The sequence below is a fragment of the Cervus canadensis genome, chromosome 24, assembly GCF_019320065.1.
Source record: "Cervus canadensis isolate Bull #8, Minnesota chromosome 24, ASM1932006v1, whole genome shotgun sequence".
NCBI classification, from domain to species: Eukaryota; Metazoa; Chordata; class Mammalia; order Artiodactyla; family Cervidae; genus Cervus; species Cervus canadensis.
Window position 1 is genome coordinate 8,272,598 of NC_057409.1, and position 23,642 is coordinate 8,296,239.

A 23,642-nucleotide genomic window follows, 5' to 3' on the forward strand; every position below is an offset into this window, starting at 1 on the left:
GAAGTGATGGGACCGGATGCCGTGATCTTAGTTTTCTGAATGTTGAGTTTTAAGCCAACTTTTTCACTCTTCTCTTTCACTTTCATCAAGAGGCTCTTTAGTTCTTCCTCACTTTCTGCCATAAGGGTGGTGTCATCTGCATATCTGAGGTTACTGATATTTCTCCCGGCAATCTTGATTCCAGCTTGTGCTTCCTCCAGCCCAGCGTTTCTCATGATGTACTCTGCATATAAGTTAAATAAGCAGGGTATTTAATACAGCCTTGACGTACTCCTTTTCCTATTTGGAACCAGTCTGTTGTTCCATGTCCAGTTCTAACTGTTGCTTCCTGACCTGCATACAGGTTTCTCAAGAGGCAGGTCAGGTGGTCTGGTATTCCCATCTCTTTCAGAATTTTCCATAGTTTATTGTGAGCCACACAGTCAAAGGCTTTGGCATTCAGAAAACTAAGATCATGGCATCCGGTCCCATCACTTCATGACAAATAGATGGGGAAACAGTGGCTGACTTTATTTTTCTGGGCTCCAAAATCACTGCAGATGGTGATTGCAGCCATGAAATTAAAAGACACTTACTCCTTGGAAGGAAAGTCATGACCAACCTAGACAGTATATTAAAAAGCAGAGACATTACTTTGTCAACAAAGATCCATCTAGTCAAGGCTATGGTTTTTCCAGTAGTCATGTATGGGTGTGAGAGTTGGACTATAAAGAAAGCTGAGTGCCAAAGAATTGATGCTTTTGAACTGTGGTGTTGGAGAAGACTCTTGAGAGTCCCTTGGACTGCAAGGAGATCCAACCCAGTCCATTCTAAAGGAGATCAGTCCTGGGTGTTCATTGGCAGAACTGATTTTGAAGCTGAAACTCCAATACGTTGGCCACCTGATGCAAAGAGCTGACTCATTTGAAAAGACCCTGATGCTGGGAAAGACTGAGGGCAGGAGGAGATGGGGACGACAGAGGAAGAGATGGTTGGATGGCATCACTGACTCGATGAACATAGGTTTGGGTGAACTCTGGGAGTTGGTGATGGACAGGGGGTCCTGGCGTGCTGCGGTTCATGGAGTTGTAAGGAGTCGGACACGACTGAGCAAATGAACTGAACTGAACTGAATGAGTGAGGTTTGAAAATTAGAGGCCTTTCCTCTAGGAGGGATGGTATAATTAAAGACAAGAGATGTCTGGAAACGAGTGGGTCGTTTTGGCTGGTATGATGGGTGTATGTAAAAAACTCATCTTTCAGTCACTTGGCTGTATAATTTGGAGGTAAGCTTTGAAGCCCCTTTTCTTACAGAGCAAGCAGCCATGTAGATTCTGTGTTTTCTTGCAGGGCCCACAGCATCTCTGTCAGAGCTTCTTAGAGTTCAGAGATAACCATCAGAACCAAGGCAGCTTATCTTCCTGATGGCCTCATGGGGTCATTCTGGCATACATACAGAAATACACACTCAGGTTGTTTTCTGGAGCGGGTATGGGGTGTCACTCAGAGTATTTGGGGAACCTAGTCCTCCCCAGGTGAAGTTCTGCCTAAGAAAAGATCTCCCTCTTCTTTGCAGGACTTGCTTCCCAGGTGGTGCTAGTGGTAAAGAATGTGCCTGCCAATGCAGGAGCCATGAGACTCAGGTTCGATCCCTGAGTCAGGAAGATCCCCTGGAGGAGGGCATGGCAACCCACTCCAGTATTCTTGCCTGGAGAATCCCATGGACAGAGGAGCCTGGTGGGCTACAGTTCACGGGGTTGCAAAGAGTCGGACACGAGTGAGGTGACAGCACACACGCACACTTTCTGGAGAAATTTTCTGCCCCAGAGTGTTGAAGTTCTTGTGTGTTGTCAGTCAGGCCTCATCGCACCTCAGGCTTTATTAAAGTGTGAAGGTACTGGCTGTCCACACTGGAGACTCTTATACACTCATGAAGTCAGTACTGTGGCTGTAATTCAAGGATTCACGAAACATAAGGATTACAGACATTTAGACATAAATATCTCCCTACCTTGTCAGATACTGACAAACAGTGCTTCTCTCAGCTGAAAGCTGACGCCTGAATACTGTCCTCTGTTGAACCAGCAGGTGTGCTTCAAGATACTCAGATACTTTTCCTACCTAGCTTGCCTTGAAAGACTCAGGTTTGAGCTTCATACTTATTGGTCAGCTAGGAAATTACCCCTTATTAAAATGTAAAACCTCCCCTTAAAATTAAATTATTGTCAACCGTTTACATTATAACTTGCCTCTGTTGAGTGGGCTGAGGGAGGAAAGGCGCAGAGCTGAGGTTTGGAGTGTCGGTTTTGCCCTTAGGTCCGCTGGGCCGGTAAGTGGAAGGGTTGCCCCAGGGCCCCACCTCTCGTGTGTGAGTTAGGTGGTGTGCTGAAGTTCAGAGGTAGCTTCAGTGAGTTTAGAAGTTGGGTTTAAATTTATGAATAAACTGGCTCAGCAAGGTACCTGGACCTCACAAGTAACATTTTGAGTTGGTTAGACCCCTGGTGTCCGATGCGGCACAAGTGGATGTGTTTATTGAACACGCAGACTCCAGCTTTGCCGTGTGCCCTGTCTCTATCCCAAGTGGCAGCCTTCTTGGGCAGCCTCTGTCAGGGTGACTAGTGCCACAGGAGTTGGGCAAGGAGGGAGTGCATTTATTCGCTACCTAAGCAACCCACTCCAGTACTCTTGCCTAGAAAATCCCATGGACGGAGGAGCCTGGTGCAGGCTACTGTCCATGGGGTCGCGAAGAGTCAGACACGACTGAGTGACTTCACTCACTCACTCACGCCTTTCCAAAGTGTGGTTAAGATCTGTGTGATCCTTTATTTCTCTTTTTTGGATGAGTTTGTAGCTCTGCTGGAGGAAAGTTCTCTTTTGTCCCCTTAATCTTCTGCTGTGTAGGGAGGAGAATAGGATTTAGCTCTGATAAATGGGTTTAAGCTTGGAGATGAATGTTTTTGCCTCCTTTTTTTTCAAACATTTATTTATTTTTGGCTGCGCTGGGTCTTCGTTGCTGCGCGCAGGCTTTCTCTAGTTGTGGCGAGTGGGGGCTGCTGTCTAGTTGGGGCGCACTCGCTGCGGTGGCTTCTCCTGCTGAGCTCAGGCTCTAGACTGTGCGCTTCCGCAGTTGTGGCTCATGGGCTGCAGAGCATGCATCCTCCTTTCTTTTGATTCCTATTTACTGAAATTAGTTTTAACGTTAGTAAACTATTACTTTTGTCTCATTTTCTTCCTGACCACTTGCTTCAGATTTAGTTGTTGCAGGTATTGACATTTTAATACAGTCCCATGAATACATTTGAAGATTTTGCATTAACCTTTTAACACCATTTTATTAGTACTTCTTGGTGCTTCACACCAATAAATTATATATCTGCATTTTGCCTACTAAGTACTGATCTTCAACACAAAAGGGTTAAATATACCATTACAACAGGTAGTTATCTTTCTAATAAATGCCCCTGGCATTTGACTGGCTCAATTCAGTTCAATTTACTAATGCACATAATTCTTTAAAAACTCATGTCTACATTTTTTACTGAGCATATGCAGGGATTGAGGTATATTTTTAAAAGTAGGATTGTACAGTACATCTGTGCAATGTAATAGTATGTAGCAATTGTTTGTGAAAAGTTTCTAATAGTGTGGAAAGGTGCTTAAGATAAATAAACTATATACGTAGTATTCTCTCAGCAATATAATATTTATGTGTGTTAAGAAAGAGAAAGAAAAGAGAGACATACAGAAATGAAGTAAACCAAATGCAAATAGTGGTTCTGTCTGGATGAAAGAATTATGAGTTATTCACATTTTTATTCTTTTCTGTTGTATGTAGTTTTTTATTTTGACTGGGTATCACTTTTCCAATAAAAGCATAAATCCAGTAAGGGATTATAAATCATTTTACCACCTACCTCAGTAAAGATTTAAAATATAGTAAATGTTCAACATTAAATTAATGCTTCCTGCAGAGAGACAATGAAAATTTTCCCCTCATAAATTAAAAAAATTACTGAGAATTTACTATTTAGCACATTAAGTTATCTTACATGTTGTTATAGTTTCCTATAGACCAGTATTTCTTAAACTGGGGAATGCTGGTGTTAAATAACAGATTTGGAAAACAGTCATTGATAGTTTTATAGAACTAATGTCAGCAGTTATGAAAGTCCTGAAACATTTTAATTCTATACCTTGTGAACTTAAGTTATTCAATTTTTAAAAATAAGTCTTTTATTGAAGTATAACACACATCCACAAAAATGCACAAATCTTAATTGTACAGCTTATGAATTTTCACGAAGTAAACACACCCTTGTAACCACGTCGCTTCATCTCTTGTGTTGTACTGCTATATGTCTGACAAAATTTTCATAGCTCTCCACACAGAAGATATTCTTTAGCGTTCTGTGATCTCCAGAAGTTACACTCTTGGTATTTCTTCATGTTTTGCTCTCATAACTTCACTAACTCACTTTTTTTTTTTTTACATTTTTCAAGGAACTCTGAAAGTTTCATTCAGAATGTTGTTATTCTTTGTTCATGGTAGGAAAGTTTGGCTTTTGTAGATTAAAAGCTGCAAAAAAGTAATCACTTCAAAATGATCAACATCTGACATTTATGTTGGGGGCTTCCCAGGTGGCACAGTGGCAAGGAATATGCCTGCCAGTGCAGGAGACACAAGAGACATGGGTTCGATCCCTGGGTCGGGAAGATCCTGTGCAGGAGAAAATGGCAACCTACTCCAGTGTTCTTGTCTGGAAAACTCCATGGATAGATGAGCCTGGCGGTCTACAGTCTGTGGGGTCGGGAAGAGTCAGACAGAACTGAGAGCGCACACGCACTCAGAGCCTTTGTGTATTCAGTCTTTCTCTCATTCCCAACCGCCTCACGTGCTTTGCCCCAGCGACAGGCTGTGTGGAACCTGATTCCTGGGCCCTACATAAGATCCAGCTTAGGTTGCTGATCTGAAGGAGCAGTGTGTCAGGCCTAGAAATCCTAGACCAAGTTGAGAGGAACTTTAGAGATCATTTTGCCTCAAATGGAGAAACTGAGTCCTAAAAGGTTGCATGCCTTGCTCAGGGTCACAGAGTTGGCACCATAGCTGAGTCTCGAATCCTGATCCTCTATCCCATTTCTAACCCATGCTAAGTCCCTAGTCTCTTCTTAAAGCTCATCCTTTTTTGACTAAAAATGTACTACTCCTCAGGCAGTGAAACTGACTTCTCAAAAACATGAATTACCTAACACGTTTTTCACCCAGACTTCTTAACGGGGGTAAGCTGATAGCATCGACCTATTTTGGAAAATATCCCTTGGGTTACTTTGGGTGAACGAGGGATGGTGTGGGATGGCATAAATGCCAGTTGGTGATTGCTTAGAGTCATTTCGGGAGTACATTCACCTGGAGTAACACTGGCAACAGGGAAAGTGTGGCGTGATGTCTGTTGGTGACCCTTCCCTGGGGACCGAGCTGTGTCAGGAGACCGGCAGTGCCTCTGGAAGACCAGGTCTCTAGTCTGTGCTCTCCCGGCTCCTGTGCCTGGAGATAACAATAGATGTTAGTGACTTTTTGATTTTGAGGTTTTGTTTCAGGTGGCTGAAGGGAGACAAGTAAATAAAGCTGCTGTTTGGTTCTCTAAGGAATACCCGGCAACAGATATATGTATTTAGTAGGTGTTGATCATAGTGATTGATGGGCCCTGGGGATTTAGGGTTTCATATATAAGGACCTAGCCTGTGGAGCTGACAGTTCTAAGGAGCAATCACCATTGCCCTCCCAAAATCTTGGTTCTGTTGCTATGTTGGATTAGTGAAATGCACGAGTCTTATCAGAGCAAACTGACATCTGCCTACCTGTAAGTTTGTAGGAACAGGTGTCTTCTGCGTCTCCCCTGGCAGTCATCCTTGGCCTGACCGTCAGTGCCAGTCTCCACAGTCCAGTCTCCAAACTCCTTCTGTCCTTTCTCCCTCTATTCCCAGAGTGTATCCCTTCCTCAGAGGCCAGACTGATTGCTCTGTCCCCAGATATCTGTGGCTATTGGTGCTTTTGAGCATGTTTCCCCTTATTTAGAACGCCTCGTCCTGCCCTTCTGCTTCTGCAGATCCTGCCCAACCTTCGAGGCCCAGCTCATTTCCCATCTTCTCTGCTTGGAACTCATGCGGTACTTCTCCCGACACCGTGCTATGCCTGATAGAGCCACAGTTTGGCCAGTGGGAGAAGAGAGTGGACTGTGGAGCTAGGTTGCCTATGTGACCTTAGGCTGAAGACTTCTCTGAATCTAGGTTTCTTCATCTTTAAAAATGTACTATTAATTGCCAAGGTTATTCAGCTTACCTCATAGTTGTACAGATTAAATGAATTCATGCCATTAAAATCTATAGGACAGCGCCTGACACATAAGTTCTCATTAAATATTATATTCCTTTTGGCATGTATTTAACCGTGGCCTCCCTGTATTATGGTTTAATCATTTCAGATGTCTATTTATTGGCCTCTAGTGAAAACATAAAGTCCTCTCATGAAGAAAGGGGCTTGACATTATACTTCTTGTTGACCCTTTTCAGTCCTGCATGTGCACATAATAGTTCCCCAATGCATATCACTTAAAATGAAACTATGACTGTTTCAAAGAAAATAGATGAAACAGGAGTGAGGAGTTGAAAAGATAAGCTTCATTTCACAGATGGAGTTTTCTTATGATTCGTAGATCATGTAATATGTTCCTTTTTTCATTGTTGTTGAGTCTAATGAGCTCTTCTGTCACAGTCACCACAAGTGTGAGCATCATTTAGCAAGAATGATGGCAGTTACAGGAGGTTGTCTCAGACACTTGCCTTTTTGGCCCAAGGTGAGAGGGAATCTCAGAGAGTAGATTCTGACCTGTCAGGATGTCTCAAAGCAGGTGGGTCCTGAGCTGGTTGTTAAGAGCATCTCTCTCGTGCTGAGGAGCATGGGGAATTCACCATTGGGGAGGGGACCTTCCCCTTCAGCCACCGTCCCTCTGCCTTCCCCTCTTCCTTTATTAGCAGCTCAGATACAAGTCACCATCGTCACCTGTCGGTGTTCACAAATGTTTGAGGAGAAGCAAAAGGTACCCTCTGGTGGGAAGGCGTGGGGACCCAGGCCGAAGCACTCATTCAAAGGCTGATTGTGGACGGGAGTTGCAGTGATGGCGGGGTGCTCCGCCGTCCAGCCAGCCCTCAAGGGCTTCAGCCAGGCTCCCCCACAGAGCCCCAGGGGTGCCCACTCAGTGATGAAGATGCTGCTCTTTTCCTTCTCCTAGGCTGGAACAAGACATTAAAAAGTTAAAGGCTGACCTGCAGGCCAGCAGGCAAGTGGAACAGGAGCTCCGCAGTCAGATCAGTTCTCTCTCAAGCACCGAGCGAGGGATCCGCTCAGAAATGGGCCAGCTCCGGCAGGAGAATGAGCTGCTGCAGAACAAGTACGTGCACCTGTGGGCCTTTGGCAGCGAGCCAAGCAGCCTCACACCACTTTTGTTCTCGGGGATTGGAGTGCAAGGTTCATGATGACAAAAGAATCTAGCAGAGGGATTTTTAAAAATAAAATGTTTAAAGTATTTAGTTTAGTATGAGATATTCAATGTGTTACAAAATCTATAAAAACATTTAATGTTAACAAAACAGTTTAATAATGCTATTTGTCTTCTCTCATTTAATAACTTCTGCTCTTAGTTTAAAATAGTCATTGAGCTTTTGTGACAATTTGAGTAAAATTGACCAGAAGTATTTCTGTCACAATTTGAAGCTCTTACTCCTTTGAGTGACAGTTTCCAGAGGATTAGACTCTCTGTACTTTGATTTCTGGAACTAAAAGTGGCATTGAACTTTGAGTTTATTTGAAGAGGCAGACCAAAAGCCTGCTCTTCTTTTATGCTTTCCATTAATTCATTCTGGAATTACTTCTTGACTCAATGTGGGTCTATCTTTTTTTTTTTTTTTTTAATATCTAGTCATTGGGTGTCTGGGGTAGTGATTGCTTACTGTAGGTGCTGAGCTGTCTGAGCTTTCCCTTGAAAGAGCATTCGTTCCTCATTTTCAGGGAATGTAGCTCAAAAGCTAGAGTATTATAGACAAATAGACTTTCCATTGTTTCTGACCCATGTATGTGTGCGATGGCTGTAGCATTGTTAATATATTGATACAGTGAGAAAAACTCACCTTGTATTGATATATAAAGCTAGGAGTAGTAGTAGCAAGGCAGAGACTGGCTGAAATTTCTGTCTGAAATTAAGCATCCTGTGATTCTAACTACGAGTTTCTATTTTGGGATACTCGGAGAAAACATCTCCCAGCTGGAAAGGAAAGGCTGCAGTAGGCTGTAGCATATTGTATTCAAGCAAATAAAGACCTTGCCCTCCCACCCTTTCCCTCCGTTTCAGTGGGGCTGGTTCCATCTGCTCTTCAGTCTCAGACTGAAGTTGTATGAGGCAGTAGAATGAGTTCTCCAGTTATCTTTTCCTCTCTTAGAAACTTGTTTTATCCTGTTTTTTGGATTACCTTCTGTAGATCACTTGCAGAAGTGAAGTGAAAGTCGCTCAGTCATGTCCAACTGGTTGCGACTCCATGGACTGTATCCATGGAATTCTCCAGGCCAGAATACTGAAGTGGGTAGCCGTTCCCTCCTCCAGGGGATCTTCCGAACCCAGGTCTCCTGCATTGCAGGCAAATTCTTTACTGTCTGAGCCACCAGGAAAGCCCAGTAAAGCAGAGGTTAGGTCCAATTCTGTATCTTGTAAAGTAGCTTGTTTATTTGCTCTTAGGAATCGTTAAATAATAATGACAGTGTATTTTCCCTGGGTCCTCTGGGAGTTGACATCTATGATGTGCTATTCAAATCTCCTGTTTGGCCTTAAAATGATAAAGAGAAGCCTTGTCTTTCCAGGGTTTATGGTGAACACTTCTAATTGTAAAACTGTATGACAATTATTTCCATATAGATTACATAATGCTGTGCAAATGAAGCAGAAAGATAAGCAGAATATCAGCCAGTTGGAGAAAAAGCTAAAAGCTGAGCAGGAAGCCCGAAGTTTTGTAGAAAAGCAGTTAATGGAGGAGAAAAAAAGGAAGAAGTTAGAAGAAGCTACTGCTGCCCGGGCGGTCGCATTTGCTGCTGCATCGAGGTAGGTCCACGCCAGCTGCGCGGAGTTCCTTGGACTGAAAATGGGGATCTGATGCCTGGGGCAGGTCTGGAGGTACACAATCGTGCAAGGATGGATGGCTTTTAAGTACTGTTACGTTAACTGGTTTAAACTCGTCTGTGCAAGCTCAAGCTCTCATGACCACTTCATCCCTCAGTGACCTCCTCTGTAAAGCAGGATGAGGGAATCACAAAATGCTGCTCAAAAAGGGGTTCCAGTCACTTTCTGTAAGACTGATAATTACTATATACTTTGAGAGAGCCTATCTGGAGTTTTGTTCCCTTGCAGGACTGTCATTACTCTCTAAGTTGTGGGTTTCTAGAGTTTTTATCTTAAAATGCAAGAAAGATAAAATCTCAGTTCCCCAGGCACTGTGTCCTGACTGCTTATGTCTTTGTTGGACATCATCAGCAAACTGTCAAATGACCTTAAAAAAGATGGAGAAAGAGTTAAGAGCCTTTTTTTCTCCTTCTCTGTCTCTCTTTAGCTTCTACTTCACTTTTTCACTTTTTCTTCATTTTTTTGACTGGTGAAGTTCTTCTGCATGGTGAGGGTCAGTTATAGGTTTACAGATGCAGCATGAGGGTCAATTATTATTTCATTTAAATTTCTATCCCCAAATTTGTGTCTATGTGATGTAGTTCTACTTTTTGCTCTTTTGTGTTTGACACGTTAATAGCCCTCTTTTCAGTGCTGGCCTTTGTAGAGTACTTGGTAAACCGTCATTTCATCTTTTAGGAAGTATCAGTGGGATGGAGAAGTCTTTCTCTTGTGTGATCCTGCCTTACCCCAGCAGACTCTGGACCGCAGCTGGCTGAGCTGACTTGGGCCATCAGCATCTTTACGAATTCACCAGACCCTTTACTAACTTGCCTAGGATGTGACGAGTTTTGTTTGTTGTGAGCGTTTCTGAAGCACCTGCATCGCAGGAGGTTTCCTGGACACTCGTCTGGTGTGCTTGTGCTCTCGTTAGTTCATCTGACAGTTACTCTTTAAAACAAGCAAACAAACAAACAAACAAAACCCCGAGGTGGATATGATGGTTTCTTAACCATATTGTTTAGTGTCTCTTATGCCTGAGAATCAGTACGTTGGTTTCAGTCTCTACCCTTAATCTCTTCTGCTTTCAGTTAAGCTTATTGCCTTTGCTCTCCTACCCTTGGATGGTTCTTGTTTGCCATCATTCATGTAGTGAAGTGAAAGTAGCTCAGTCGTGTCCGACCCTTTGCGACCCCATGGACTATACAGTCCATGGAATTCTCCAGGCCAGAATACTGGAGTGGGTAGCCTTTCCCTTCTCCAGGGGATCTTCCCAACCCAGGGGTTGAACCCAGGTCTCCCACATTGCAGGCAGATTCTTTACCGGCTGAGCCACCAGTAAAGCCCTCATTCATGTAGAGGCTGTTGTTTTTTTTTTTTTTAATAAATCTCAAACCTTAAGTCTCTCTCTGGACCTTCCTTTTTGTGGGCAAAGGATACCTACTTTCTCCACCAGGCTATTTCTGAAACCTAAACAGTTCATCAGCTTTGAACTTGCTGTTATCATCATCTTTTTACGTTTTTCCTTGTTATAGCCCTGAGAAGCAAGTCTAATGCTGCTCCCTTCTCTTTCTATTTGCTTCAGGCTTGTCAAAATATCATGCCTAAAGAAAGGTGATGTTTGCAGTGCATAGCCCCTCAAAAGTGAAAATGTTTTTAGCTCACTGCCCTCTGCTGGAGACAGAACACATCTGGTTCTGTCTTGCTCAGCTTGTGTACATTGTCTCAGGTCATGTTACCTGATGGGAAGCTTGGTGGATTGGCAAAGTGGAAAAACCTCAGTTCTTACCCCGTTCTGTGACCTACAAGTTGGGAACCTTGGGACTATATTCACTTTTTCAGTATTATATTATATCTGAATAGCTTCAGTTTTCTTCTCTGGAAAATGGAATAATAAACCCAACTCCAGTAAAGAAGGCAGTATGAGTAAAAAAAGTACTAGCTTGGAGCTTGGCTTATCCGAGACAACCAGTTAGTAATCATTTTAGATCATTTTTGAAATTATAAAAGTACAGAGAGAATGAGCAGACTGAGCCAAAAGCTGAAATCTGATTCTGTGAGTACAAGAAAAATATCGGTCCTAAAATATGATTAAACCTATACTTGTCTGAATTCTTTTTCCTTTCTCTTCTTTTTTAAAAGGGGAGAGTGCACCGAAACCTTACGGAATCGGATCAGAGAATTAGAAGCAGAGGGCAAGAAGCTCACAATGGACATGAAGGTTAAAGAAGACCAGATCAGAGAATTAGAGCTGAAAGTTCAGGTAAGGGAGGAACAGCCGACTTCATCTCACTTCTTGAGTTCCTCTTTTGTGTTAGATTTGTGCTCTGTGCTGCCACGAGGAGATGGTCCCTGCTAATACAAGCCAAACCCCATTGCATTTGAAAATCTCCATGTGACCAAAAGAAGCTCTCAGCTTGTGCAGCTCATTCAAGCTATATTTAATTTAACTGGATTCTAAGACAGGCCAGAAATATAAAACATGGTCCCTGACATGTTTTATACCAGAATTTGGTTTACCACAGATTCATTTCACTTTTTCAGGTTACAGGCCAAATTAGTGTGCTTTGGAACTGATATACCTCTTCTTAGCCCTAACTCTGTATCCATTGCCAGGGAATTGACCATTCTGGATGGCTCTGAGCCTCACAGATGGCCACTCGACGCATGGAGTGGAGGAAAACTGCATGTGCATGGAGTGGAAAACTGCTGGTTCTTTGGACAGTGCCAGTTTTGGGATTGTGTATACCTTGATGAAGTATTTGATGTTGGGTCTTTAAAGGAACATTTAAAACTAATGTCTTAAGTTGAAAGTTATAGTAATTTGAGTTATAGGAGATCCATAAAAAATCAGTGGCAGATAGAATAGATGACCCAGAGACAAAGCCTAAAGTGTGCAGTGAAGATGGCATCAGAAATGGATAAAACAGCAAGGGTTAATCAGTGAAAGGCTGTGGAACAGCTAGACAACAGGGAAAAAAGAAAATTAGACACTCATCTGATACCACAGAAAAAGAAATTCCAGAGAAAGAGTCAAAATTCCACAGGAAAAAAAATGCATTTTGTTTTAAATCACAAGGTGGAAAAAAAAAAAAGGAAAAAAAAAACAAAAAAAAACACCTGGAACGGATACAGATATTGCAACAAATATTATAAATAAGGGGTTAATATTCTCAATATGTAAATTGTTGATAAGTATTGCTAAGAAAAGCTCAAAAATCTCAAAATATACAGATGATAGGCAAAGGGTGAGAATAAATAGTTCACAGAAAAAATACAAATGACTGATAACAATGTAAGAATATGTCCTTATATATCACCAAAGATAGATTAAAATTAGGTATCATTTATATTCTGTGAAATTAGCAAACAATTTTTAAACAGTGATAACAGCCTGGGTAAGGGTGCGATGAAATAGGCCTCGTATGTTGCTGGTGGAAGGATAATGTTCTAGAAAGACCACGTATTTTCTAAAAATATTTTCCTCAGACTCCAGCCTAAGGTAAATATTTTAAAGTCTCATCGATGATTGATAAACAAAGATGTACATCACAATGGTATATATTAATAAATGCAAAAAAATTGAAAATAATCTTAACAGTGGAGATTTAATAAATTATGGTACATATACATTTAGGGCCATGCCATTTCTGTCCTTTATTGTGCCTATCTTTGCATGAAATATTCCCTTGGTATCTCTGATTTTCTTGAAGAGATCTCTAGTCTTTCCCATTCTGTTGTTTTCCTCTATTTCTTTGCACTGATCACTGAGGAAGGCTTTCTCATCTCTCCTTGCTGTTCTTTGGAAGTCTGCATTCAGATGGGAATAGCTTTTCTTTTCTCCTTTAGCTTCTCTTCTTTTCTCAGCTATTTGTAAGGCCTCCTCAGACAACCATTTTTCCTTTTTGCATTTCTTTTTCTTAGGGATGGTCTGCATCACTGCCTCCTGTACAACGTCATGAACCTCCATCCATAGTTCTTAAGGCACTCCCTCTGTCAAATGAATCTGTTTGTCACTTCCACTGTATAATCGTTCAGTCTGAATTTTGCAATAAGGAATTCATGATCTGAGCCACAGTCAGCTCCTGGTCTTATTTTTGCTGACTGTATAGAGCTTCTCCATCTTTGGCTGCAAAGAATATAATCAGTCTGATTTCGGTGTTGACCATCTGGTGATGTCCATGTGTAGAGTCTTCTCTTGTGTTGTTGGAAGAGGGTGTTTGCTATGACCAGTGCATTCTCTTGGCAAAACTCTGTTAGCCTTTGTCCTGCTTCATTCCGTACCCGCAAGGCCAAATTTGCCTGTTACTCCAGGTGTTTCTTGACTTCCTACTTTTGCATTCCAGTCCCATAAAATGAAAAGGACATCTTTTTTGGGTGTTAGCTCTAAAAGGTCTTGTAGGTCTTCATAGAACCGTTCAACTTCAGCTTCTTCAGCATTACTGGTTGGAGCATAGTCTTGGATTACCATGATATTGAATGGTTTGCCTTGGAAACGAACAGAGATCATTCTGTCGTTTTTGAGATTGCATCCAAGTACTGCATTTCGGACTCTTTTGTTGACCATGATGGCTACACCATTTCTTCTAAGGGATTCCTGCCCACAGTAGTAGATATAATGGTCATCTGAGTTAAATTCACCCATTCCAGTCCATCTTAGTTCTCTGATTCCTAGAATGTCGACATTCACTCCTGCCATGTCCTGTTTGACCACTTCCAGTTTGCCCTGATTCATGGACCTAACATTCCAGGTTCCTATGCAGTATTGCTCTTTACAGCATTGGACCTTGCTTGGTTCTATCACCAGTCTAGTCAAGGCTATGGTTTTTCCAGTGGTCATGTATGGATGTGAGAGTTGGACTGTGAAGAAAGCTGAGGGCTGAAGAATTGATGCTTTTGAACTGTGGTGTTGGAGAAGACTCTTGAGAGTCCCTTGGACTGCAAGGAGATCCAACCAGTCCATCCTAAAGGAGATCAGTCGTGGGTGTTCATTGGAAGGACTGATGCTGAAGCTGAAACTCCAATACTTTGGCCACCTCATGCGAAGAGTTGACTCATTGGAAAAGACCCTGATGCTGGGAGGGATTGGGGGCAGGAGGAGAAGGGGACGACAGAGATGGCTGGATGGCATCACCAGCTCGATGGACGTGGTTTTGGGTGGACTCCGGGAGTTGGTGATGGACAGGGAGGCCTGGCGTGCTGCGATTCATGGGGTCGCAAAGAGTCGGACACGACTGAGCAACTGAACTGAACTGAACTGATGGACCTAACATTCCAGGTTCCTATGCAATATTGCTCTTTACAGCATCAGGCTTTGCTTCTATCACCAGTCACATCCACAACTGGGTATTGTTTTTGCTTAGGCTCCATCCCTTCATTCTTTCTGGAGTTATTTCTCCACTGATGTCCAGTAGCATATTGGACACCTATCGACCTGGGGAGTTACTCTTTCAGTATCCTATCATTTTGCCTTTTCATACTGTTCATGGTGTTCTCAAGGCAAGAACGCTGAAGTGGTTTGCCGTTCCCTTCTCCAGTGGACCACATTCTGTCAGACGTCTCCACCATGACCCGTCCGTCTTGGGTGGCCCCACACGGCATGGCTCAGTCTCACTGAGTTAGACACGGCTGTGATCCTGTGATCACATTGGCTAGTTTTCTGTGATTATGGCTTCAGGTGTCTGCCCTCTGATGCCCTCTCGCAACACCTACCGTCTTACTTGGGTTTCTCTTACCTTGGACGTGGGGTATCTCTTCACGGCTGCTCCAGCAAAGGGCAGCCGCTGCTCCTTACCTTGGACGAGGGGTATCTCCTCAGGGCCGCCCCCTCCTGACCTTGAACGTGGAGTAGCTCCTCTTGGCCTTCCTGGGCCTGTGCAGCCGCCACTCCTTGGACGTGGGGTGGCTCCTCTCGGCCGCCGCCCCTGACCTCGGACATGGGCTGTGACAGACCGCGCACAAGCGCAGGGTCTGTGACGGGCCTCGCAGATGGTCAGGGGCGGCAACCGAGAGTGCCGGGCTGCGACGGCACAGGAGAGGCCGAGAGGAGCTACCCCCCGTCCGAGGTCAGGGGCGGCGGCCGAGACGAGCTACCCCCCGTCCGAGGTCAGGGGCGGCGGCCGAGACGAGCTACCCCCCGTCCGAGGTTGGGTCATGGCAGCCTCCTTCAAAAGGACTTGTGCAGGCACTGTTGTACTCAGTGCGCCTGACCCTGCAGCAGGCCACTGTCGGCCCACACCTCCGCCAGACTCCTGGACACTCAGCAGGCAGTACTCAGTTGTTTGTGGATCACAACAAACTGTGGAAAATTCTTAAAGAGATAGGAATACCAGATCACCTTACCTGTCTCCTGAGAAATCTGTATGCAGGTCAAGAAGCAACAGTTAAAACCAGACATTGAACAATGGACTGGTTTCAAATCGGGAAAGGAGTCCGTCAAGGCTGTGTATTGTCACCCTGCCTCTTTAACCTATATGCAGAGTACATCTTGCAAAATACCAGGCTGGATGAAGCATAAGCTGGAATCAAGATTTCTGGGAGAAATATCAATAACCTCAGATATGCAGATGACACCACCCTTATGGCAGAAAGCATAGAGGAGGTGAAGAGCCTTTTGATGAAAGTGAAAGAGGAGAGTAAAAAAGTTGGCTTAAAGCTCAACATTCAGAAAACTAAGATCATGACATCTGGTCCCATCACTTCATGGCACATAGATGGGAAAGCAATGGAAACAGTGACACTAATTTTCTTGGGCTCCAAAATCACTACAGGTGGTGATTACAGCCATGAAATTAAAAGATGCTTGCTCCTTGGAAGAACAGCTATGACCAACGTAGACAGCATATTAAAAAGTAGAGACATGACTTTGTTGATAAAGGTCCATCTAGCCAGAGCTATGGTTTTTCCAGTAATCATGTATGGATGTGAGAGTTGGACCATAAGAAACCTGAGCACCGAAGAACTGATGCTTGTGAACTGTGGTGTTGGAGAAGATTCTTGAGAGCCCCTTGGACTGCAAGGAGATCCAACCAGTCCATCCTAAAGGAAATCAGTCCTGAATATTCATTGGAAGGACTGATGCTGAAGCTGAAGCTCCAATACTTTGGCCACGTGATACGAAGAACTAACTCATTGGAAAAGACCATGATGCTGGGAAAGACTGAAGGCAGGAGAAGGGGATGACAGAGGATGAGATGGTTGGACAGCATCACTGACTCGATGGATATGAATTTGAGTACGCTCTGCGAGTTGGTGATGGACAGGGAGGCCTGGTGTGCTCCAGTCCATGGGGTTGCAAAGAGTCGGACACGACTGAGCAATTGAACTGAACTGATACATTTTGGAATATTATATAGTCAATAAAAATTGTATTTTCAAAGAACTGTAGATTATGTAAGTTTTTTAAAAATTATACGTTTAGTGTGATTTCAATTATGCTAGAAGATACATAGGCTTAAAAAAGACTAGAAGAAGATGTATCCAATTTTTTGCAGCATTGGGATTTTGGGTGATTTTTATTTTCTTCCTTGAACTTTTAAGTATTTTTTAATTCACTATAATTTTCAATTTTTCTTAAAGTGAAAATATTAAAATATCAGTGTGTATGTGTGTGTGTGTGCATCTGATGTTTTAAGTGGGTTTATTTTGGAGTATGCCCTGTCAAAATAATTTAAGATTTTTACAGTTTTTAGTTTAAGTTGAGAGTAGAGTTTTGGCTAATTTGACTACAGCATTATAGCACCATTTGCAACTGGCAGCAGGGTCTTTGTGGTTCTGAGTTAGGATCTTAAGAAAGTGTTTTATTTGGAGACAGAGTCCACTGTTACCTTGAAATAACCCAACACAGTCAGTGTTTTTGTATGTGCATGTCACTGTATAAATACATTTTGCACTCCCTCTAAGGGGTAAGGTGTATGAAGGAGCAGGATTCTGTGTTCTAGAGGCCAGGTCAATAATGGTGGGATTTTATTTGTGATTTCAGGCTAATTTGTAGACATCGATGCCAAAACTGTCTTGTAACATTGCTGCTTTGCTGATATTGATAGGAGCTTCGGAAGTATAAGGAAAATGAGAAGGACACTGAGGTGCTAATGTCAGCCCTCTCGGCCATGCAAGATAAAACGCAGCACCTGGAGAACAGCCTGAGTGCAGAGACGAGAGTCAAGCTCGACCTGTTTTCCGCACTGGGGGATGCAAAGCGACAGCTTGAGATCGCCCAAGGTAGGCGCGCAGCGGGCCCCGGTCAGGGCTGCCTGGGGACAGAGGGCAGAGCGTCCTCAGAGCGCTGACCAAAGGGGTTTGAGAAGTGCCCACCGTGAGCACCTGGGAATCATCACGTTCATTCATTCTGCAGACGCACTGTGAAGTGAGAACGTGTCCAGTGCAGGGCACCCCGGGGAGAGGGTGAGTTTCTGTGTCAGGGAGCTCAGCGTGTTGTGGAAGTGTGTAGAGGACTGCAGAGTCACCAGAAGGTGCCAGTGGAGCAGGACGCATGGGTTGCCTGGGAACATAGGCAGGCACTCGGCCGGCCTGGAGCGTTAGAGGGACGTCTCCCAGGGGAGCTGATGTCTGACCTGGGTCTTGGGTGATGAGAAGGGGTTAACCCAGTGAAGAAACGGTGTGTAGTGAGCGGGAGGGGAAGAGAGGCGTCTAAACAGAAGAAACAGCTTGAGTGAGGCGGCTGCAGGCTCTGTTTGAATGGAGCAAAGGTTGCAGATGAGGGAGTGGAGGGACAGGGAGGGTCTGGAGGGCAGGCTGTTCCTCAGCAGACATTACTGAGACTCACCATGCACCAAACACCGTGAGCATCCCCAAGGGGACCGACACTCACAGGCAAGGGTGTAACACATGGAGGGGCGCAGTGAAGGAAATGAAGCAGTGGCAAGAGAGCCTGTGCAGGGCGGGGAGGGGTGCTACCGGTTTGACCTGGAGGACGTGGAAGAGCCTTTGACTAGGTAGCGTTTGAGCAGAGAGTGAGGGAGCAGGTAAGTGTCTCGAGGGAACTTGCGTCGTGGCCAGTGGGGCTACAGCCTGAGTGATGGGGAGAGTTTTTAGGATCAAAAGTAGCAGGAGCCACATTCTGCCAAGCTTTGCCGCCTATGGAAAGAACTTTATTCTGAATGCTATGGGAAGCTTTGGAAGGCTTCGAAATAGAGACCGGATGTGACCTAATGAAGAGAAATTTAGATTTTGTTCAAGAAGTTGATAAGCCACAAATAGATGACTGAAGAAAAATTTTCTCAAGCAGTTGACTTAGTAGAAGGAAAAGAATATCTCAACAGGTACTTGCAGAGCATTCACACTTGGTCTACATAAACCGTTTTACTAGAAGGTGAAGAGGAGACAAGATAAACAAGACAGACTCTAGTTGAGGGTCCACTAAGGTAGTGGCACTCAGACTTTTTGGTCTTAGGGACTTCTTTACACCCTTGACACATTATTGACCAGGGGATTTTTGCAGGAACTAATGCCTATGGTGTTACTATGTCTCCGGTCAATAAAGTGTTAAAATTGAGTGACCCAGGGAGGTGTTTTTCAAATGTGTGTTTCTACATTCAGTCTGTTGTGCTTTCATTTGCCATGTTGCTTCTGGAAGACTTCACTTAGTTTCATGAGGGAATGCGAGTGAAGAAGGCAGATAATGTCTTAGTACTAGGGTGAGGATAGCATGGACGCTGTGAGAAGTGCCACACCAGGGAAGGCCACACATAAGGCCTGCCACCACACAATAGATAGAGGCCGGCGGCCTGAACGGCCAGAGGAGAGGTCAAGGTGGCTTCCTAAGGGAGGGGCCGTTGGATGGACTTTGAAGGGTGAATTCTTTTTTTTCTCATACTTCACATTTTTTCTCTTGTATGGAGTATAGCCAGTTAATAATGCTGTGGTAGTGTCAGGTGGACGGTGAAGGGACTCAGCCACACATACACATAGATCCATTCTCCCCCAAGCGCTCCTCCCATCCAAGCTCACACATAAAATTGAGGAGAGCTCCACGTGCTATACAATAGGTCCTCCTTGTTGTTTATCCATTTTGAATATAGCAGTGGGTACATGACCTCAAAGGGTGAATTCTGAAAGCAGAGAATGGCAGGGAAGACCATTCTTATCTGAGGGAACAGTGTAAGCGAAGGAAAGAAAGTGCTGAGAACGTCCAGGGGAGCAGTCCAGTGGCCTCTAGTTGGGGGATGTGGAAGAAGAGAGTGGGTTAGGAAGGAGGACAGTGAGTGAAACAATACTAGAGGATGTAACTCCTGGATTTTCAGGAGGGAAGAGGGTGACATGTTCCAGCAGGGCTGCTGAAACCTTGGAAGAAGAGCCGAACAGATTTAAGGAATGAGAAGAGAAAGTGAGTTTGCTTTGGGATGCTTTCATCTGGAGTTGCCTCCCAGACACCGAGCTGAAGGTCTGCAGCAGTCAGTGAGCATTCGGGGCCTACACCCAGAGAGAGGGCCGGAACCCTTGGGGTTGGGTGGGACACAGAAGTTGTGAAAGGTCAGTGAAGCCATAGGAGTGGCTTGGGATGGCAGCAACAGAGCAGGAAGTGAAGGGGGTTGAGAATCAGGTTTATGAATCTGCAGACTCAAGGAAAGACATTTAAAAAGAAGCTTCCTGGGAATCCTGCTTTAGAGCCAGACTTCTGAGCACACACTGTATTTTTCTGCCTGCCTGACTCAGCTCCCTGAAAAGTGGCCACCCTCTCTCTGCCTCCTCCCGTTTGGACTTGCAGACTCGAAAGAGGTTGCCTCCTGGAGGGAAGCAGCACCTGGTCTCGGAGTAGCCGAGGGGAGCTTGGCTTCTCAGTACGGATTATACTTCCTTGTTGGCCCAGAAATTGCTGTAAAGCCACAGAGAAGCAGAGAGAACTGTCTTTTCCAAAGCTCTGGGAATGTTTGTACGTTACTGATTAAAGAAACCAAACTTAAATCTGCATGGAAAAGAAGATACAGTGGCTCATATATCAGATGCCATTAGGTATTTTATTCATCTGAGGCTTTCTTTGTTCAAAGAGAAGGAGGGTATTTGATGCTCACTTGAAGCTGAGGGGACGTGAAGGAAGCCGTAGGGAGCAGTTCCTTTCTGCGACTCTTTGTCTCTGCCTTCCCCACTACTTCTCTCTTCTGTCATGCTTGGAATATTCTAATAGGAACCCAACTTTGTAATTTAAATCAAACCCCTTGTTGCCTTTCTCCTTCTGCTTTCCCTATCATTTGATTCATCCTGGTTCCAAAATGGCTTTCATCTCTACTATATCATTTTTTAAAATCTGCCACCACGCTCTCTTACATTTCAGATACATTACCATCTTCTGTAGGACTCAAAGTGAGTGCAACTCAAATGCAACCTCTTACTTTTTTCAGCATTTAAATTTCAAAAGGGCTCCTCCTAAGTGTTCTTCCCCTAGTGGACCAGGGAGCATCAAAGCATGATGGAGATTGCATGGGCTTTGGAACCAAGTGGTCCTGGGTTTAAATCCTGCTCAGCCATTGATAACTGAATGACTTTGGTAGGATATATGCCTTGCAGGGTCTCAGCTTTGCACTGAGCTGGGCACTAAGATTTTGGCAGAGATGAAAAAGCGGGGACAGTCTTGGCCCTCACAGAGCTCGTGGGCTAGGGGAGAGATATGGGGCACTGCTGCTGCTGCTGCTAAGTCGCTTCAGTCGTGTCCGACTCTGTGTGACCCCATAGACGGCAGCCCACCAGGCTCCCCTGTGCCTGGGATTCTCCAGGCAAGAACACTGGAGGGGGTTGCCATTTCCTTCTCCAATGCATGACAGTGAAAAGTGAAAGTGAAGTTGCTCAGTCGTGTCCGACTCTTAGCGACCCCATGGACCGCAATCTACCAGGCTCCTCCGTCCATGGGATTTTCCAAGCAAGAGTACTGGAGTGAGTTGCCATTGCCTTCTCCAATGGGGCACTAACCATCGCCCATTTCAACACTCATAAGAGACAGAATTGCAGAATCTGGAGCCAAACTGCATCATGTTCAATTCCAGCTCTGTCACGCCACCTCTCTGTGCTCCGGTTTCCTCATCTATAAAATGGATGATGATGATAATTCCCAGCTTAGAGGGTTGTTTTGATAAGTAAATGAATTCGTCTGTGTAAGCACTTAGAACAGTGCCTGGCACGTATGCGTTAGCTGTGTGATTATTAGAATTATTACACAGAAGAAAGTGACAGAAAGGGAAAATTAGGGTGTGTTGAGAATCGAGGAGTTGGGGGCTGGGGGTGAGGTCTGATTTAGATGGAAGGAGCAGGGACAGCTTTGTGAGGAAGTAGAAACACAAGCCTCCTGAGTTAACAACACAGAGCACAAGAGAAGCGCAGGTAGAGGAGCGGCCGTGCGGCCCTCGGGAGCTGGTTGCGTTGCCTGCCCTGACTCAGAGATGCTCCGTCCTCCCAGAGCAGTGTTTCCACTCCAGAGGCCGAGCTGCAAGTCGAGAGCAGCCCCCTCTTAGGCTGCCTTGCTGCTGCTGAGCCCAGCACATGGCTTCTGGTGCGCGAGCTCTTTGCTTCATCACACCTGCCTAAACACAGTTGCTTTCCCCTTGCACACCATGGCCCATGGGCCACATGGCCAGCTTTTCTTGTACCACTAGTGGACTGCGAATAGTTTTTACATTTTACTATGGTCTTAAAAAAAATGACAAGAACAGTATGTGGCTCACAGTATTTAAAATATTTACTGGCCTATTACAGGAAAAGTGTCCCCCCTTGCAAACCGTCAAAGCTGGAGTTGAACCCACTTGGGATTGACGGGCCCAAAAGGGCACTGTGTTGGGTGAACCCTTCCTTCTCACTAATGGCGGGTCTTTGATCTTCCAGGACAAATTCTTCAGAAAGACCAGGAAATCAAGGACCTAAAACAGAAGATAGCTGAAGTCATGGCCGTCATGCCCAGCATAACGTACAGTGCTGCCACCAGCCCCCTGAGCCCCGTTTCCCCCCACTACTCTTCCAAATTTGTGGAGACCAGCCCCTCTGGACTCGATCCCAATGCCTCTGTTTACCAGCCCCTGAAGAAATGAAGGCCAGCAGTGTGTTTCGTTCAGCCATCTGGTTATCAGAAGGCGTCACAAAGGAGCGTCTCTGGCAGTCAAGATTAAAAAAAAAAAAAGTTGATATTTTGTGGGACTGTATATGTTGTCGTTTTTAAAAAGGGGGGGAAAGATAACATCCAAGTCTGATTAGAACTGCCCATCAGTTTTTCTTGTAAATTTTTAGAAGACCTCACAGAACTTTGCAGTTTATTTTTCTCGGCCAATACATTAAAACCATTCTTGGATTTCAAGTAGCCAATTTTGCCTTTTATGTATTCTTACAGTTTCCTCTTGAAGAAAAAAAAAAAAAACGCAGAGTTTTTGCTTCTCAGCCCTTTATTTTTGTTTTGTTCTTAAATCAGCAAGCAAAACCTGCACATTGGGTTCACATGGGATGATAATGAAAAATTTTAGTTTTTAGTGTGAAAAGGTTCAATAACCTAACACAGCTTTGATCCCATAGCTGCATTGAAGATATTACAGAAAATAAAAATTGATGACCCCTCCAAGGACCAAACAAATTCAAGGAGTATCATTTCAGCCGAGGGGAGAGACTCAGGTGATGAGACCAGCTGTGAGGGTGTCACAGGGTTTGTGTCTCAAATGTGTATGTTCCCATCGGCGTGTTCAGTCCTGGAACATAGCTAGCAGCAGTCTTGTTCACAGTGCCTTGGGAAAAGACATTCAAGAGGAAACTCGATCTTAAACGATTTCCCCCTTTACCATCGTCTATCTTCTCTCTCTAACAAGCTCACTACGGATCCTGCTGTGAAACTGGTGGGTAGCTGGGCTGGTTGTTGCCTCCACAGCCACGCCTTCTGGCTCCTCTCATAGAAAGCACCACAGTGTTCTGAACTGGGCTCGAGGCGGCACCCTGGGAGGGGGAGCTGGGTGGTGGTTGCGTCCGAGAGACTGCAGTGCTGGCCAACAAAAGCTGCAGTTCTAGGTTTTGTTTCTGTTTTCATTTCCTCTAACTGTGCTTTCCAGTCTTCGTCATCTTGTGTTTGACGATTTAAAGGAAACTTGACAATTCCTCAGCTCTTGTGCCAAGGAGGGTTTTTTGTTTGTTTGTTTGTTTTTAAGAGTTTAAAACTCAAAATTCTGCACAAAGATTTCGGTTTCAAGTGTGTATTATACATTGGTAGAAAAGTGTTTGCACTGGCAACCTTCGGAAGTGTTTTAAGAATCCGGGTGGGGGTGGAGGGAGGGTCTGGGAGAGGGAGGGGCAAAGCGAAACTGTATTTGGAAACTAGGAAAATTCAGAAACCAAACAGATTGGCTTGGCTTCCTTGCCATGGATTCTGGAAGGACATAGTTCTACAATTTCCTGTTAATTGGCATGTACGTCTCATTTAAAGCAAATTTAAGTAGGACAAGCAAGTCGGCAAAATAGAAGCATTAAAAAGAATCACCCTTTCAG

General features: G+C 44.4%; 1 protein-coding gene across 1 annotated transcript in view; it reads left to right on the plus strand.

Annotated features, from left to right (window-relative positions):
• Nucleotides 1-23,167, plus strand: part of MACO1 (macoilin 1) — a 65,697-nt gene extending 42,530 nt beyond the window's left edge. Inside the window, exons 7-11 of the mRNA XM_043444981.1 lie at nt 7,266-7,424; nt 8,940-9,122; nt 11,322-11,442; nt 17,225-17,399; nt 22,008-23,167. Coding sequence (XP_043300916.1) covers nt 7,266-7,424; nt 8,940-9,122; nt 11,322-11,442; nt 17,225-17,399; nt 22,008-22,210 — 841 coding nt within the window. The 3' untranslated portion in view covers nt 22,211-23,167. The remainder of the gene's footprint in view (nt 1-7,265; nt 7,425-8,939; nt 9,123-11,321; nt 11,443-17,224; nt 17,400-22,007) is intronic.
• Nucleotides 23,168-23,642: the final 475 nt, after the last annotated feature.